Below are 18218 nucleotides of genomic sequence, written 5' to 3' on the forward strand. Positions count from 1 at the left end.
CAAGGTCTCCCAGCTCAGGGCAACACAAGATGAGAACTCAAGTTTCCCTTGTTGAGTGCTCCTTTCATTTGGTTAGAGGACAATGTAAGGAAAGCCTTTTTTTTTTTTTTTTTTTTTTTTTTTTTTACCTGCTGTAGGGGCAGCTGCTTCTCTAGCAACTTCTCTTTGTGGGCTGCAGAGGCTTCCAGCAGCTGTTCCCAGCGCCTCAGCAGAGCGTCATGGCGCTGCTCAATAGCTTTGGTCTGACTGTGCTGAGCAGCCACCAGTTGGTCCTTTAGGTCAGTTATCTCTGACAGTCTGTCTCGCTGGAAACTCTGCAGGCTGGCATCCAGAGTGTCCTGGGAAAGACCCAAAGAGGAGCTGTGAACAGAGAAACAATGTAGGTTCCCAGGGACCGTTCAAACCTGGGTTCCACCAGATGTTCATCATGGACCAGAGAAGGTCTAGGAAAGAATTAGAGGGAGGGCCAAGCAAAAGGAAACATAACTTAGAGACCTACATGAACATTTGTGGCTGGAGTTATAGCTAAGTTCTGGTGGATGCATGTTTTATAATCAAAGCTTAGGTTAGCTATATAATCAATAATAAAGGAATGTTGCAGCATGATATGATCTTCATTTTTGGAGTCCAAACTAAATGCTCCCCACAGCTCACATCCTTCCTCAGTCTCTTACATCCCCTGTTAGATTTTGTGTTCTGAGAAGTAGCGGTGCACTGCTAGAGATCTTGGAAGTATGCACACTAACAACAGATCCCCTAGAGAGCCCAGTTACACATTTAGTGTGGTGTTGATATCAAAATCACAAAATTCTAGATACTATACTTCCAGCTTTTATACGGTGGCTTGTATTTAAATAATTCTTCCTTTGAGAACAACTTTAATTGTTGGATAAAAGTACGACACGTCAGCTGTTTGAACGAGATTGGTACACAGCTAAGGTCACTACACTTCCAGGAATCAAAACTCTAGAAAGGCGAAATAGTAGTAAAATCAGAGTAATAGTCTCTGTCACCCTTCCCTGTGACACGTGAGCTGCACAGGTCAAGAGACTGAGGGAAAGCAGCTGCTCAGAGCTCTTGATAATTTCATGGGACTAAACAGACAGTTTCTGGGGAACCAGGCAGCCAGGATTGGAGCAGTGGTGGAAAAAATTTGGTTCAATATTCTGCCTGTTTTCCCCTCGAGGCATCCATGGGTTCCTAAACTCTATAGGATAGGAGTCCCAGAAGCCAAGCAGAAAACAGGCGCAAAGAGTCAAAGACGCTAAGTAGAGTCCTCAATGGCATCACAGCACTGAACTGAGGACACAGAGGAGCAGCATCAATAAAAGGGATTTAGTTGAACCCTTAAGAGGCCCTAGAAGTAAGAGCTACCTGAAAAGGTCAAGTCCTAAGGGGGGGAAAAAAAAAAAGTCTCTCTCTCTCCCTCTCTCTCTCTATATATATGTATATATAGGTAGATATATATATATATATATATATAATTCACAAGTTACATGACTTTGAATGTAAATGAACTCACTATTCCAATAAAATGATCAAAGTAGACAAACAACACTCAACCCTGAAATTTTAGGAAGCACATGTAAAATATGAAGACACTCCACGTTTTCGTGTTTATTGCAACATCATTCATATTAGCCGTGATATGGAAACAATCTGTGTGTCCATCAACAAATAAATAGAAGAAGATGTGTTGTGTGTGTATTTGTGTATGTGTGAAATGAAATACTATTCTACTATGAAATGGAAGGAAATCCTGCCATTTGTGACAATTTGCATGAAACTTGAGAGCATATATTAAATGAAACAAGTCAGAGAAGCACAATTGCTGTTGATATCACTCACCAGTGGAATCTAGAAAGGTCAAATGTAGAGAAACAGTAGGCTGGTGGTTGCCAAGGGTTGGAAAGAGGGGGAAATGAGGAGATATTGGTCAAAGAATACAAACTTTCAACTAAAAGAATCACTAATTCTGGGAATCTAATGTATAACATGATTACAGCTCAGAGTCCTGTATGATATACTTGAAACTTGGTAAGAGAGTAGATCTGAAATGTTCTCAAAACAAAAAAGAAGTGGTAATTACATAGTGGAATAGAGGTGTCAGCTACTGCTACAATGGCAATCATTTAGCAGTGTATAAATGTATCAAACCAACAACAAAAATATAGGATATAAAGACATAAATGTGAAGAAATAAAAGAAAACAACCAAAGGATGGAAATTAATATATACTTCAGAAAGAAAATAAAATAAAACAAACAAACAAACAAAAAAACCCTGGTACTCTAGTATGTGAAGAAGAAAACTTTAAATCAAAAAATGTTATTAGAGGGGCACCTGGGTGGCTCAGTGGGTTAAAGCCTCTGTCTTTGGCTCAGGTCATGATCCCAGGGTCCTGGGATAGAGACTCGCATTGGCCTCTCTGCTCAGCAGGGAGCCTGCTTCCCACACCCCCCCCACCTGCCTCTCTGCCTACTTGTGATTTATGTCTGTCAAATAAATAAATAAAATCTTTTAAAAATAATAAAGAAATGTTATTAGAAAGAACATTTCATAATTAAAGGTATCAATTCATTAAGATGCTTTATAATTTGAAATGTCAACACAACTGTGAAACTAGCTTCAAAATATATAAAAATAACAAAGTATTTAAACAACATGATTAACCACCAAAATCTGACAGGTAATATAAACCACTGTAAAACACACACATGATTTTCAACTATACATAGACTATTCACAAACAGGCCATTTGCTGGATGTAACTCAAGCTTCCAGAACAATATAGAATGTGTTTTTAAAATAAAGTGGAATTAAGCTAGCCATATACGTCAAAAAAGAGAAAATTCCCAAATGTTTGGAATTTCAGTGAAATAAACTGTGGAATAACCAACGAGTTAAATAATTAATTAGAAACAACAGAAATATCTAATCTGAGGGATTATAACAGAAGTAACATATGAAATTGTGAGGTGCAGCCAAAGCACTGTTAGAGGGAAATTTATAACCCTAAATTTATAACATCAAAATGCTAAAAAGGAGAATGCCTACATATTTGATGTTCTAAATGTTTACCTCAACAGATTTTTTTAAACAACTTAATCTTAAAGAAAGTAAAATAAAATGATAAAAATGTAAAAAGATATTAATGGAAAATAATAAAAAAACAAAGAAAACTTTTAAAAATTGGTTATTTAATAAAAATCATATACTCTTAGCAACAGCAAGACTGGTAGGAGGGAGAGGGAAGAAAAAACTGCAAGTTACCAATATTGGGAAAGGAAAAAGTAACAATATCTCATATCCTACAGATAAGAAAACCACAGACTTGGGGAACAGGATAATCCTAGTGTTTAACTTCCATGTATGTGGGCCACAGACATGCTTGCACCTGCCCAGAAGCTGCCCTTTTCTCACCTGCTTTGCCAGGAGAGTGAGGGAGGCAGCGAGGTCTGTCCCATTGCCATTGGTCTTCAGACTTGCTTCCTTCTCAGCTAGAGAGCAAAGATGATTGGTTAGAAAGGAAAGGTAGCTGCTCTTGAATCAGCCTTGGTAAGGAGAAAATAAATATTTACCCTAGGTCACAAGAGAGCCCCCTAACTTGGGAGTGGATCATTTACTGGAAGATGGGAGTAGTAGGGGCTGATAGATGGGTTGTTTGGACATGTGCAACATAGAACTGACTGAACAGAGCGAGAGCCAAGGGAACTTCTGAGTATCTTGAGAAAAAAAAAAAAAAAGAAAAAAGAAAATTGCAGATTAAACACAAGTTGGGAGTAATCAAACACACTGCTTTTTAAAGAATGTTTTGCCACAGCTCTATCATTTTGAATATCACAGATAAAATCACCAATTTCCCAAAACTGTGTTTTCTGGAATTCTGGTCTGCAGTCAGCCATCAGCATGTTTTCTGAGGTGTGTGTGTGCACACACAAGCACACAAATGTGAGTGTAATTATGTCCCGAAAGTGTAGGAGTCGGTGAGGAGGGAGGATCTCTCTACCCATGGGAAGTGAAAACATCCCAGCACCTATCGGTGGAACCCACCAGCCCTTCTTCTGTCCCTCACACATCATACCTATCCAGGCCTCCACCACGTCAGCCTTCCAGTTAAACTGCTGAAAGGCGTGATCGTCTTCCAGTTGCAACTTCCAAGCTTTTATTGCCATGGACAGAGAAGGGATCTTTTCTTTGAGAGACTCTATCTTGGCAGAAATCTTCTCCTTTTGCTGACTTTTCTCCTGGGACACCAAGGTGGAAGGGAGAAGAAGAGACAGATACATGGGTGGACATCCAGAGCTAAAAGTTGGAATTCTTTACTATGATAAAAGAGGTGTCATTTCCCCCACTCCAAATATGTAACTACTCTCTTCTGGGTCTAATGCATTTATTTTATTTTTCGTCCATGCGTGGGATGGTTATTTCCACTCTAGCATTTGGGAGAGCTTCGCATTGTTTGTCTACCCGAGTGTGGCCTTCTTAGCTGGAATGCCCTCTGTCTAAGGTTCTTTATGTAGCACTTAATCAGTGAGGATTTGTAAAAGCAAGTATTTAAACAAAAGAATGATTTTCAAGTCACAAGGAGGTTTCAGTCTGGTCCTCCTCCCTAGTGGCGTACAAAGAAACCTCTTTAAATTTTTACAATACTCTATAACCAAATCGTGCCATGAGATCTTTATAAATGCCATGTTCTGCACACAGTGAGTAGGAGGGTCAACAAAGGACTAAAGGAAATCTACAGGATATACTTGAAAACTTGAAAAAAGCATTTATTAAAAGCAGCAACCGAAGAGATAACTATTTGCTCAGAACAAAAACAAGGTAGCTAGGCAGAGAGTATTAAAATTTGATGTGTGAGTTTTAGCACTGCTCAGGATTCTATATTTGAAGCAATCCCTTTTGGAAAATGAGCTTGGCCTGGAACCCCCGAGTTGCTCACCTTATTCAAGATGTCTTCTCCTTGAGCACATATATCTTGCACTCGGGTCTCATGGACAGCAAAGTCACTTTCCAGGGTTTCGTGCTTCTTTAGCAAGCTCTACATAAACGAGTCAGTGAGAATCAATACTTCCAAGCCTGGACAATCTAACCCACCCCCATTCTGACTCCCACTGACGCTCCCCACAGGGACGACTGAGCTACATGGACAGAACAGGGGCGTGTCCACTTCTCCCATCGTACCGCTGAACGCTTCTCCTGAAGCTCTTCACTTGCCAAAAGGGGCAATCTTACCAGAAAAGAAAGAGACAAAGGACTACAGTGATATTCTTTCTAACTTACTGTGTGAACTTCAGCTTTTTTTTGAACTTAGGAATGAAAGTGTGGGTCAAGGTAAAATGTAGGAATTCCACCATCTTGAAATTTATATAATTCCATGAAAAGTTGTATCTAGCATATAGATAATAAGTATCATCTTATACCTAGAACAGACCTAGGAGTGCCTGGGTGGCTCAGTGGGTTAAGCATCTGCCTTTGGCTCAGGTTATGATCCCAAGGTCCTGGAATGGAGCCCCACACCAGGCTCCCTGTCCAGTGGGGAGTCTGAGTTTCCCTCTTCACACTGCTCATGCGCTCTCTCCTGGTCACTCACTCTCTCCCTCTTCCTCTCCCTCTCTCTCTCTCTCAAATAAAGAAATAAAATTTAAAAAATAAGGAAAAGAAAAACTGACCTAAAGGTAGCTAAAGAAACTCTGAACTGTTTTGAACCTCAGCACTGAATTTGTCTATGTCTACCTGCTGCTGGAAGGATGGAGAATGGAGTTAGGACAAAGCCCAGAAACACTGTGTCTCCACCTTCTCAGTGTTCTTCTGAGAGTTATCCAGTCCAGCCTGCTCTGCCCACTGCTACCCCCATCCTGAAAGGCCTGGGCTGCCTCTGCTGCCGTTGCCTCGTCTTGTCACAAAGACACCTGTCCACTTTTCCTTCTACATTGCATACTAACCTGGGCCAAAGGAAGAAACAGATATCGTGTGACTATCCTACTTTTAACTACCACATTTTGAAAATAAAAGGATTTCTGTTGTATGGTGTTTTTAGGCATAAAATAAGATGGTTATTTCTTTAAATACAAGATGGGCTACATGACCTTGTATGATTGTATTATATGTCAACTTGATGCAGAAACCATACATGGAGATTGGACACATGATCCACTGTATAAAATAGACTGATTCAGCTAAGTTTTCACATACACATAATGCATGAAATAAAGTATCTTCAATACCATCACCTTCTGTTTCCAGTGTCTTTTCTGTGCTTACCCTTGGACACCTCAGAAGCTCAGGTACCCCACATCAAACACAAATTTCCTTTAATTAAAATTGGATAGGTGTCCCTCTTTCAAATATATTCCTAGGTAGCCTCCTTAATATTGTGTTAAAAGTTGATAAAGCCAAAGCTTAAAACATATTTTAAATATATCTATTATGTGTCTCATGATTGCAAGAAGTAGATCAGAAACCTATTCTCTTCTCCTGACATGTTAAACAAAAGGAGAAGCTGAGATCCCTGGAAAGAATTTGAAATTCAACAGCAGGTAAACAGCTCCCTTTTCTCTTATTAGCCAGTGCATATGAGCTCAGGAAACCAAACACTCAGAAGGTCAGTTTTTTCTTCATGAAAGATGACATAGAAGGGCTAGGTAGACAGATATCTTAAGGTAATAGAAGGATTAGCAAAAAAAAGCTTCATAGGGCGCCTGGGTGGCTCAGTGGGTTAAGCCGCTGCCTTGTGCTCAGGTCATGATCTCAGGGTCCTGGGATCGAGTCCCACATCGGGCTCTCTGCTCAGTGGGGAGCCTGCTTCCTCCTCTCTCTGTCTGCCGCTCTGCCTACTTGTGATCTCTCTCTGTCAAATAAATAAAATCTTTAAAAAAAAAAAAGCTTCATAAAATCTTTTCCTGGAATTCGTACGTTAGTGCAAAAACTTCTCATTAAAATGAGTTTCTGAATGTGATGGTATAAAAATCCCTATTGAACGATCAGGATTGGCAGAATGGGTTCAAAAATCTGATCCAACCCTCCATTGTCTACAAAACCACGCATTATCTACAGTGGTGTGGGCAGTTGTGAAAGCGGCTGGCCGTAGGGGGCGCTGTGGAACAAAGCACTGGAGCCACTGGACGTTCCCACGCAAAAAGATGAAGGGTGCTCTACCTCTCATCTCAGACAACAGTGAGCTCTAAATGGATTATTAAAATTAAAATTCAAAGCTCTAAACTTTTGGAAAAAGACATAGGAAAAGATCTTCAAGATCCAGGACTAGGCAAAAAAAATTTTTTTTACATTTGACACAAAGCACAGAAGGTCAACAGTTAGAGCAAACAATCATTTGGACCAGAAAACGGGCAACAGAGGAGAGGAGGCATACCGCTGAAGAAAATACAGAGATGGCAAATAAGCACATAAAAAATATGCCATAAAGGAAATTCACATTCAAACCACCATGAGCTACCCTGCGCTCCTAGCAGACTGCCTAAGATAAAGATGATGACGGCCTCCGATCCTGCAACGGTGGGAAGGAAGCCAGGGTCACGCACACCCAGCCAGCCAGTGTACAACATGGTACAGCCACTCCAGAAAGATTTTTTATGTATTTTTTAATTTTTTTATATTTTTATGTATGTATGGTTTTTTTATGTATCTATTAACTACTTTTACAAAACCAAACACGCTGCTAATCTATGACCCAGCTGTTGGACTCCTGGACATTTATTCCCGAGAAATGAAATCCATGTTTATGAGGAAGCTTCTGCATGAATATTAAAGGCAGCTCTACTCCTAACAGCTCACACGGGGAAACTCATACCCTTCAACAGATGAGCAGATTGAACTGGTAGGTCCATCCCATGAAATACCAACCAGCAGTCACGAGAAAGGCACTGAGGTTGCCTGAATCAATTCACACAACTGAATCAATTCAATCAGCAGACGATTATGATGTGTGAGAAGCCGACCCTCCAAAATGACATATCATGTGAACTCATTTACACCACATTCTCGAGATGTCAAAAATTGTGGAGGCGTAGAACAGATTGGTGGTTGCCCAGGGCTAAGGATGGGGTGGGGGCTGGAGGGAAGGGGTGCTCTGTAAATGGGGAGAGAATGATGTGCTGCGTCCTGACTGCATCGGGGTCAGGGTCCCAGCAGATGCTGCCATTGAAGGAACCTGGGTAGATGGTAGCATGGGGCCTCCCTTTATTCTTACAACTGCAATGTCTGTCCCCAATTCTCAAGACCAAAGGTTTCATTTAGAAAGGGGAAGCCTTTGGGAATATTTGAGGTGAAACCTTAAACCATTTAAATGTGTCCCATGGGTGCACATGTCCCAAAAGTCTTTTCAGAAGAAAGGGGTCGGTCATGTGACTTGTACGCTATGCAGGTTTTAACCTTTCTCTTGCCAGTGTGAGCCTTTCCTTATGTCATCACCTAAGAGCGAATTAATCCTCACAGAGAATTCTTGGTAAATCCCTAAGTTGTAAGGCCAGTAGGCACAGAAGTCAAGGTCCTAAAAAACATTATTTTCTTATGACCACTCTCAGAAGCTTTAAAAATCCATATTAACTTGAGATCATGTGAAACCATTTGTTCTTGTCTTTATTGGAAACTCTACACTGTATTTACAAGGATGTCTCTAAATTGTGGAACTGGTGCACCGGCCAGGTAGCCCTGCTAAAACTGTATTTTCTAGAAACCACCACCAATGCCCCGGCATAAGAATCTCTCCTATTCGGTGTAATATTAGTATTTGAGGGAATCTTTAGGGAACCTAGCCCTAGGAGGGAAGGTCTGTAACAATGATGACCTGAAGTCACAGAAAGACCCTAAGTCATGGGACTGAGCTTTGAGTCCTGCCTTCACACCTGACTGATTCCACGATCTTGGGCAAGTTACTTAGATCACTGCATCTTGATTTTTCATATTTAAAACTGGCAGGAGTATCCATATTTCCATCGTCTTTTTCTCCCACCAGAGAGTGCTTCTTTTCATAGATGAAGCGTTGACAACTTAAGAAAAGATTCAAACAAAAGGAAGATACTGGCCGCCCAGCCTCCGGCTCACCTGGGTCATGGCCAGTGTGTCTCCAGAGCCCCCGCGGGTAACCATAGCTTCCTTCTCACTGATCCAAGCTTCCTCCTCCTCCGCATTCTGCAGGAATTCCAAGTACTCCAGGGATTCCTCCAGCCGACGCCCTCTGCAACAGGGCAGGGAGCCTCAGTGAGGACGAGAAGACAGCAGGACTCGGGGGAGAACTGCGAGCAGAATGGCTGCATGAGGCAGCTGCAGTGGCCTGAGCCTCAGAACAGTCTGGCCTGAGCTCCTGTAAATGGGGGAGGCTCTGGCCCCAGAAGTTCTGTTTTCTGGCATCATCTGCTCTCTCGGAATCTTTGTTAGGGGAAGGAAGACTTGTCCCAACACGAGGGCCCCGTATCAGAGTTGGAGGACGGCATCAGTGAAGTAGTGTCTCTTTCCACTCAGAGCACTGTGGTTCCTCTTACATGGTGAAGGCACCTCACAGTGCTAGAAGTTTCCTTGTATTTCCCAGAAAGACATGTCTTCCTGCCACCAGTAGGTATGGAATCCTAGACAGAAACTATTCTCTTTGGCTTTGTGGCTTCAGGGTTCTCAATGGCTATGTGGCTCCCCAGAAGAAAATATATCCCCTTGGTCTTTAGTTCTGAGGGGTACACAGTGCTAAACTTGGGGCGGGGGGTTGTACAAAGTAAGACAGACCCAAGGGTGTGACCTGGTGTGAAGGATTGGCACGTGAGGCCCATAATGATAAAGGACAACAGCAAGTATGCGTGGGAGCAGACGTGTGTTTGGACCATGGACACCATGGTCCTCCATGCCTCTCCCTGCGGTTGTGGGGGCAAGCTTCATGACAGACTGGCATCTGAGCAGGGACTTTGATGATAACCAGAGAAGGGGAGCTGGGGGCCAGCAACCCAGGAAGACAGCTTGGCCCACTATCCCCCACTCACCGAGCGGCAGCCAACTCTTTGAGCTCCTCCCAGTGTTGAAAAAGTTGAGTCAGCCGCTTCTGGATCTCCTCTTGCCCTACAGCAGCCTTATCTCCCAGTCTGTCTGCTGCATCCAGCACACTCTGAAGGACACACACACCCACGTCACCTTACCCAGAGGACCTTCCCCATTTAGTTAGAGTGCCCTGGCAAGGCAGTCAGCCCCTCCTGGCCTCTATGTTATTTATAAACTCTATGGTACTTGGGGTGGTCATGAAAATCTTGGGAGAATGAAGTCACCTGCCATCAGGTTCACCATGCTAAATAGCCCCTCATGCAACTTCAGTGTCTGTACTAGGCTACATTCCGTGACCTGCTTTCTGCATTATTCATGGTCACAGGGCAATGCAGAGCTGTCTTCTTCCCCTGTGGCTCGGCTCAAGTACACCTTTCCCAGATGTCCCAGCCTGCACCAGAGTCAGCAACAACTGTGCCTGCAGTGTTGAAAGTGTCCCTTCCAGGGAAAAGCACAGACCCTGGGCAGAATCCCGCTCACAGGAGACAAGGTGCAGAGGTGGGGAGAATGGCTGTGAGCTCGATGCCTAGCTCCCTGCGGCCCTGCATGCCACCACCCTCTCGTGCAGCATCACCCTACGGATCCACAGACCTCGACCCTTCCTACCTGGATGGTGGGTTCGTGGGCAACCAGCTCCCCCTCGAGGCGCTTCTGCTTCTTCAGCAAGTTCTGAACCCCCTGAAGGTCCCTCCCGTAGTCCTGGGAGCTCACACGTAACAACTTCTCCCTGGGACCAAGGAAGGCAATGGATAGTGCTTTAGACACGCGAGGTCATGCTAGAACACAGGTTTTCTAAGAGTGGGTGTGTGGCTGGGGGTGGGGAGGCAGTAAATTCTGGAACACTCAGGTGTCCGTAACCACAAAGATAATTAGCACCAGAGGTCTTCTGCGAAACTTCTGACAACAAATGAAAATGATATACTGGTCCCCACGTCCCATCCGTTCCCTCGCCTGTCTACCTGTGTGTCTTCTTTGCTCAAGAACATGCATTTCTCTTTGGAAAGAGAAATGATTCTCTTTCCAAACATGTGAAAATTATACACACACACATATAAACGACCCTATGTACACATGTGGCCTTCATGGCCTTCATTATTTTGTCTATTAATATCAATAATGAATTTAGGTAGAATGGATATAAAAAGCTGATATGGTAGGAGCCACGGCTGTTGAGTAGTTTCCGAGTGTAAAACGTTTGACCACCGCCACAAAGCACAGACAAGATTCTGTCATCTCACTGTTTCTGAAGTTCCTGAGATGTCCTCCTTGCTGCCCTAAGCACAAGGCTCCCCTCTAATTCACTGATTACCAGAAAGAATCATCAGGCTTATAGAAGGGGAACACAATGAGGCAGGTTAAATGGGAAGTCGGGAAAATAATAGGATCTACTAAGATTTTCCCAATCACACGTTTTACCACAAAAGCGAAATTACTAATGAAACCATGGCAGGTACTGGGTGATGTCCTGTGTGCAGTCTGGTGGCCTCTCAGATTCCCAGGATGGAGCCAGATGGTATTGTGCTGAGCAAAATAAGTCAGAGAAAGGCAAACATTTCGCTCAGATGTGGAATTTAAGAAACAAAACAGATCAACATGGCAGAAGGGGGAAAAAAGAAAAAGAGGGAGGCAAACTCTTAAAGACAGAGACTCTTAAAGACAGAAAACACACTGAGGATTGATGGAGGGAGGTGTGCGGGAGCTGGGCTAGGTGGGTGATGGAGGTTAAGGAGGGTACCTGTTGTGATGAGCGCTGGGTATTATATGAAAGTCAAGAATCACTGAATTCTGGAAACCAGTGTTGCATTGTATTTTTTTTTTTTGCATGTTAACCAACTAGCGTTTCAATATATTTTTTTTAAATGACAAGGATCTCATCAGTTGAGTACGTTATAAAGGCCCAGCTGTCTCATTCAGACATTACACATTCTATGAACTGTTTAGAACAAGCGAGCATACACGGTTACTTAATTTTGTTCCCAGAGTGTACGTGAATTGCTCTCCACTTCTCTAAGCCTGTCTCCTTCTACCTGCATACAGCAAGGTAATTTGAGAAGAATAAAACCCATGTTAACTTTAGGCTAAGGCAAGCGTGGTTAGAGGTAATACCAACTGTAAGAAACAATTACATATTTCATTTCAGCACCAAATGGGAATGTGTTTGGCAGATCATCTGTTCTCTTTGGTTATTGGTGCAGTGTGAGTCGGCCGTACATACTCTATCCATGATTCCTCATCATCTAGGTCCTGGAAGAACTGGAACAAGGCATAGGCCTCCTTGAGTTTCTCATGGTGTGCAGCTGCCAAATCCTGGACATTCAGGAAGCGCTCGTTGACATTATCCCTTTCCTCCACGATCTGGTCAACATTGAAAGTCCCGCTGGAGAGCAGTTCAGCAGCCAACTCATTCAGATCCTTGAGTGCATCCTAGAAATTCCAGGTGTGCTCAGTGAACAGAACAATGCAGGTATGAAAAACAGCCCTGGACTTTAACCACACTGGTGCAGGTTCAAAGACTGTGTCAAATAGACTCTTTTTGAAGATAGTCAATTGATGATATGCTCTTTTATCTCAGCTCGGATGGGGACAAGATCAGAGAGCACGACGCGTAACGTGACTGTAATACTCAACCTGTCCATTCACCTTCTGACATTCTCTCTTGCTTTTTCCTCCTCTTCCCAACTAGAAAATGAGTGTAAGTGCGTGTCTCCAAACAGGACTCTGTTCCTCACAGTACTGAGTCTGGCACAGATTGATGGATAGAAGTATTCAAGAAGACCTATTCTACCATAACATTTCTAGGGTGGCCACATCCAGAGCACACCCAGGCTCTTCTATCTGTTTTTATTCTAAGTCTGCCCTTCCAGTGTTGTCTTGGGAAATGTCATCAAGTCCTAAAGCTCTGGAACTTAGAAAGCCTTTGACTTCTTGTCCTTTCTGTGTCTACCTCTGCCACCAAGTAAAACTGATAATATAAAATTCTCCAGGATGAAATCAATACCTGCCAACATGTTTATCACTGCTCCCAAGACACATTTCTGCTTGATGTTGGAAGGCAAATGGAATTCTTCAGCGAATTTCCAGAGTGTATGTATAGTTCAACTTCATTGTACATGACATCACACTCCGATTTTTTTTTTTGCTCTCTATAATTATGTAAAATAATTCTTCTTTCAAAGGCCAGATCAAATATGAGCTTTGAAGGATAGTGAGTTTATACGAATGCCTCACTAAGAGGTAGACAAGATAGCTTTAGGACCCCCTTCCTGGATCCTCTTCCTTAGAACTGTAGTTTCACGGTAAGTGGCTAACAGTGAAATGTCACAGCTCTGCAGCTCACGGATTTGATCTGGTTATAATGACTGCTGGCTAAGAATGCTAAGGTCAGTTTTGCAAGAAAATATTTTCAAATGGCCTCCTAAGATGAGAGAGGGCAGTCGGAACCATTTCCATTCTGCCCAGAGGAGTGAGATTCCAACACCGCTTACCTCTCGGGCCAACATCTCTGTTTCCAACAGCTGATGTTTCTTGAGCAAGTTTCCTGCTGAAGCTAAGTCCCTGGCCTGGTCTTTCATGGCCAGCAGCGTCTCTGCCTGCAAATAAAGGAAAATGCAATGAAGCTTCCAGATGAAAACTGCCTTTAAGGAGAACATTAGCAACCATGTCCCCGAACTTTTCCCAAGAAAGTCAAGGAAATTGTTCATGCATAATCCATTTACTGGCACATATTTATTAAGCTCACATGCCCCCACCATTCTGAGTATAATTACCTCTGAGAGCCAGAACTTAAAGTCTTGGATGCCCGTGTTGAACCTCTGTTGGCGACTTGCCTCTTCGAGCTTCTGTCCTTTGTCAATCGTCTTCTCAAGCAGGTGCTTCCAGTGGTCTTCCAGGTTTTTCAGTTGATCCTAACCCAAAGAAATTGGGGGATCACTATGGTCTTTAGGATCCTGAGTCCTGTGACAACTTCGAAGGATACTGGAAGGGGCTAGGAGCTAGGGACTAGCCAAAATCCGCCAACCATTGAATGCCATGCATTTTTAACCAGTTAGTTAGTTAGTCTGGGAAACAATAGGAGGTGTTGGAAGGAAGTTTGAGGAAAGGGTCCTGGGCTGCATAGAGAGACTGGTGCTGGCCTAAGTGCTAAAACTCTTGGCAGTAGGGATAGAAAACATCAAACAAGCATGACAACACTTAGGACTTAGGTCTAAAACTTTCTCAGAGTTCTAGGTACTGAGTGTGACAGAAGTGATAAGCTCTGAGCATCATGGTTTCCTGCCTTCTTTATGTGGCAGCCAGAGGGAAGATCGCTAACCAAAGAACACACTCCACATCCCCACCCACGGAAACGTTGAAGGAAGAGGAGGATTATCCTCGCGTGCCTTTAGCCCAAACCACCCCGAGCAGAATCCCCACCTTCATGGTCTCTTCACTGATGTCACATGCCTTCTGGTCAATCAGAGATTCCCCCAGTCTGAGGACTCCCTCTACCTCATCAGCTCGGCCCAGGACCTCTTTTTCAAAAGCCTGGTGCTTCACGAATTTTCTCTGAAGGGAAAGCAGAAACTAAATTAGCCTGTAATCTAGGGAAGCAAGATAGATAAATTCTGTTTCAAAGAAAAAGTAATGTTCTGCCATAACAAACGGGGGCTTCCGAAGGACCCACCCCTTCACATTAGACTCAGAAGCCCCTGAGGACTGGCAGTGGTCTCAACAGTGAGCAAGAGTTTTGTGTAGGGAAGCAACCCTTCATCCAACAATCTGGATATGCTGGAGTTTTCCAAGATTTCTATTTCGAACTTGCCTGAATGTTGGTGGGATCTTTGTAGGATTCATCGCAGGCTACGGGTAGCATCTCACTGATCCATTCCTCCAGGTCTTCAAGGTCATGGTGGAATTTTTTGAGGTCAGCATAGGCACCAAGTTTTTTCAGCTCAGCAGTCAGCAGTTCTTTGAGAGCATTCCATCTGGAGGAAGAGACTAGATCACTCTCTGCCCTCGACCCTTCCAGCAAGCTTTGATGCCATATCTGCAATCTTCTCATTTGCCAACCTGTCCCTTCTCTCATTCTTTACAGATTTGCATGCTATATATAACGTAGCTATATATTATTTAGTTATATACTATATATTATAATATCACGCAGAGTGTGCCTATACATATTATATAACATATATATTGCATCTAATATTACATATTATGCATATAGGTTTAGTTGCTGCATAATCTCATTATTTTCAAATACAAAAAACACTGGTTAAGTCAGTAATTTTTAAGTTGTATTCCATGCCTTTCATTCTGTGAGTCTAGATCAGGAGTGTTTCCAAGTGTCAAGATAGTCTTACGCATTTAGAAATGCAAAGAACTGAGAATGTGACCTCCGTCCTCCATGCTAGCAAAGAGCCACTCTGCTACATCTTCCGTAGCTCACAAAACACCTGCTCAGGCCTGACCTGTCTTGCACCCGTTGGAACCGAGCAGCAATCTCCTCCTTGGCATAGTGGTCATCCGCTATGAGCCGCTCTGCAACATGGTCTAGCTCAGTGATCTTTTTTTCCTAGATAGAGGAAAAGAAAAAAGCCCAGATGTCTGGAGGTTAGGCCTTCAGTGGAATCCCAGACTCTCTCCTAGAAAAGGACAAAGACACCCTTTGTGGCTTCACAAAGGGGAACAAAACAAGGGCCTGAGAATAAATGCCATGGAATTGGCTTTTAACTCAACAGGAGTAGATACATTAGTAGTGACACTAAGATGGGCTCCTGTGGCGTGTGCTCTTCTGTTAGTGACTCCTACGATACTGAGTTCCTGTGGTACTGAGTTCCTGTGGTACTGACCTCCCTAAAGAACAGACTCCTCCCATGACCATGGCAGAGGGTGACTCCTGCATTGGGTGGGATGTTAGCATAAGCAGTATATAAAGTCACTTCCAATTCTAAAAGTTAACTTGTAAAAGGCTGGGCTGGCAGTAAGTTGGTCCGAGACCATGAGTGACTTGAGTTAAGACTAAGCCACCATGTCAACTGCCCTGTCTGCCTCAGAGTTTTCTCTAAGCAAATGGGAATTAAGATACTTGTAAATCACAAAACCACATACATGTATAGGATCTTTGTTATCATTACTAATATTGGTTATTGGAACTCTTGCATTAGTCGTTATTACCTGGGAAGCGATTGCTTCGTCCAAATCATCCCGTTTCTTCTGCAAGGCCGCTAGAGTGTCTAAGGAACTACGGCCTTCTGACCTCAGGAAATTCTCGCGCGCCAGCATCCAGCTGTCAGCCTGATCACAGTTCCCGTGGAACAACTATGGGAAGTGAAGGTAGAAGTTATATCCAATCCAGGGGACAGAGGAAATGATCTATTTTTCTCCTACAACACTAATATAAGAGATCCCATATGGGTTGCTTCTATTCTTCCAAGAAACATTCACACAGTTGATCTTAGCTATTCTGTACCTTTCACTCTTCCCTGAAAACACACTGCTTCTGTTTAAGCTACACTCCATCCCCTAGTGCATTTCCCATATGCTGCCCCTAGTGGATGCTGGCTGGTTATTGCCTTGGGATCATCATAACCACTACCCTCAGGGTCACCAGTGATCCGCTCGTCTCTTCCATCACTGGCACTAATCACTCAGACTTCTTTAGCCTCAGAATGTTCATCATTTTGTTTTATTAATAATCACTTTCTGTTCCTGAATGGTCTGTCTACACATCTAATTTCACTAAATTTCACATCTAACCATTCACTAAAAGGATGTTATGTTACTAATCTCTGTGTTTCCAGGACTCCACACCCAGCCGGTTCTCAACAAGAATCAATCAACCAAACTCTCAATCAATAAATATATTTGAATCACCCTTTCTTGTGCCACAAGCGGATCCCCACTTTGGTCCTTCTAACAGGGATACGAGCAGAGAACACCACGATGTTGAGAGCAGAATGGCAGAGAGCCAAGAAACGCCCTTGTGCCTCCAGGACGGCAAGCCCGGTGACACGAGCCCCTGTAGGAACTGTGCAAACTTGCCCAGAAGGAACAGACGGAGCTTAATCCTTCTTAACGGGGTCAAGTGTGCTTCACCTGCAACTCCAGACACTGATCCAATATCCTCTTGCGTTGATTCCAGGCTTTCTCCAAGTTGTCCTTCTTCAGCCTGACCTCCTCAAGCTTTTCTTCAATTTCAGGACTGGAACGGTGCCCACTGCTTATAAGTTCTGCACCGAAGTCTTCTAAGGCCTGGAAGGTGGGCGCTTCAGCCTCCATGTCAGCACGACGCTCCTGTGTTGGAAAAAGGAAGAGGCTGGTGGCACCAGGGATATCTCAGCAATGTCGCAACGTGAGGGAAAGGTGGGAGGTCATGTGATCAGTGGCTGTGGATTTTGTAGCCAGACCTGGTGTCGCTCCAGCAGGATCTCCGTGCCGATTAAATCTTCAGCCAGCTCCTCTGAGGACACCAAGCCACCAATGTTACTAATCCAGTTCTCCAGGTCCCTAGAGAAATAGACATACTTGGATTGACAAAAATCCGTGCAGCTTACAACAAGGCTATCCGTCCTTGGCTTTTTCCTCCCTAGAAAATATTTCTGGATTCACACCTTCCATCTGGCTTTATATACTTCACGGACCTTAGGTTTGTTGTTCACACTGGTTTTTGTTTGCTTGTTTTAAAAAGCGAATTTACTATTGTAAATTCATTGCACATGAATCTTCTTGTGTATAAGGAATGAAAATAATCTTTAAAATGAAATAGATAAAAATATAAAATTATAGAGATGAAGACAGACAGATACTTTATCGAATTTGATAACAATGCCTAAGGAAAATTCCAAGTAAAAGGAAAATCAGGAAGAAAACAAGTGTGATAATGATGATTTACTATAAACCAGTTGGAAATGTTTGCTTTTTTTATTTTGACAAGCTGTTATTTTTTTTCAAAGCTTTACATAAATTCTAGTTAGTTAATATTAGAAGGGGTACCTGCACCCCAATGTTTTCAACAGCATTATCAACAATAGCCAAACTACGTAGACAGCCCAAATGTCCATTTACTGATAAATGTGGTGTTTATATACAATGGAATATTACTCAGCCATCAAAAAGAATGAAATCTTCCCATTTGCAATGACATGACTGGAACTAGAGTGTATTATGTTAAGCAAATAAGTCAGAGAAAAACA

At 43.0% G+C, this 18218-nt stretch overlaps 1 protein-coding gene across 1 annotated transcript in view; it reads right to left on the minus strand.

The window, feature by feature from the left end:
* Positions 1-18218, minus strand: part of SPTA1 (spectrin alpha, erythrocytic 1) — a 62939-nt gene that overhangs the window by 8769 nt on the left and 35952 nt on the right. Inside the window, exons 27-42 of the mRNA XM_044266204.1 lie at positions 17433-17532; positions 17122-17319; positions 16201-16344; positions 15495-15598; positions 14846-15008; positions 14458-14589; positions 13812-13949; positions 13530-13634; positions 12260-12468; positions 10651-10771; positions 9990-10111; positions 9067-9199; positions 4931-5044; positions 4085-4247; positions 3424-3500; positions 129-338 (exon numbers count right to left, since the gene is read on the minus strand). Coding sequence (XP_044122139.1) covers positions 129-338; positions 3424-3500; positions 4085-4247; positions 4931-5044; positions 9067-9199; positions 9990-10111; positions 10651-10771; positions 12260-12468; positions 13530-13634; positions 13812-13949; positions 14458-14589; positions 14846-15008; positions 15495-15598; positions 16201-16344; positions 17122-17319; positions 17433-17532 — 2233 coding nt within the window. The remainder of the gene's footprint in view (positions 1-128; positions 339-3423; positions 3501-4084; positions 4248-4930; positions 5045-9066; positions 9200-9989; positions 10112-10650; positions 10772-12259; positions 12469-13529; positions 13635-13811; positions 13950-14457; positions 14590-14845; positions 15009-15494; positions 15599-16200; positions 16345-17121; positions 17320-17432; positions 17533-18218) is intronic.

This window comes from Neovison vison, chromosome 10 (genome assembly GCF_020171115.1).
Source record: "Neovison vison isolate M4711 chromosome 10, ASM_NN_V1, whole genome shotgun sequence".
Classification (NCBI taxonomy): domain Eukaryota; kingdom Metazoa; phylum Chordata; class Mammalia; order Carnivora; family Mustelidae; genus Neogale; species Neogale vison.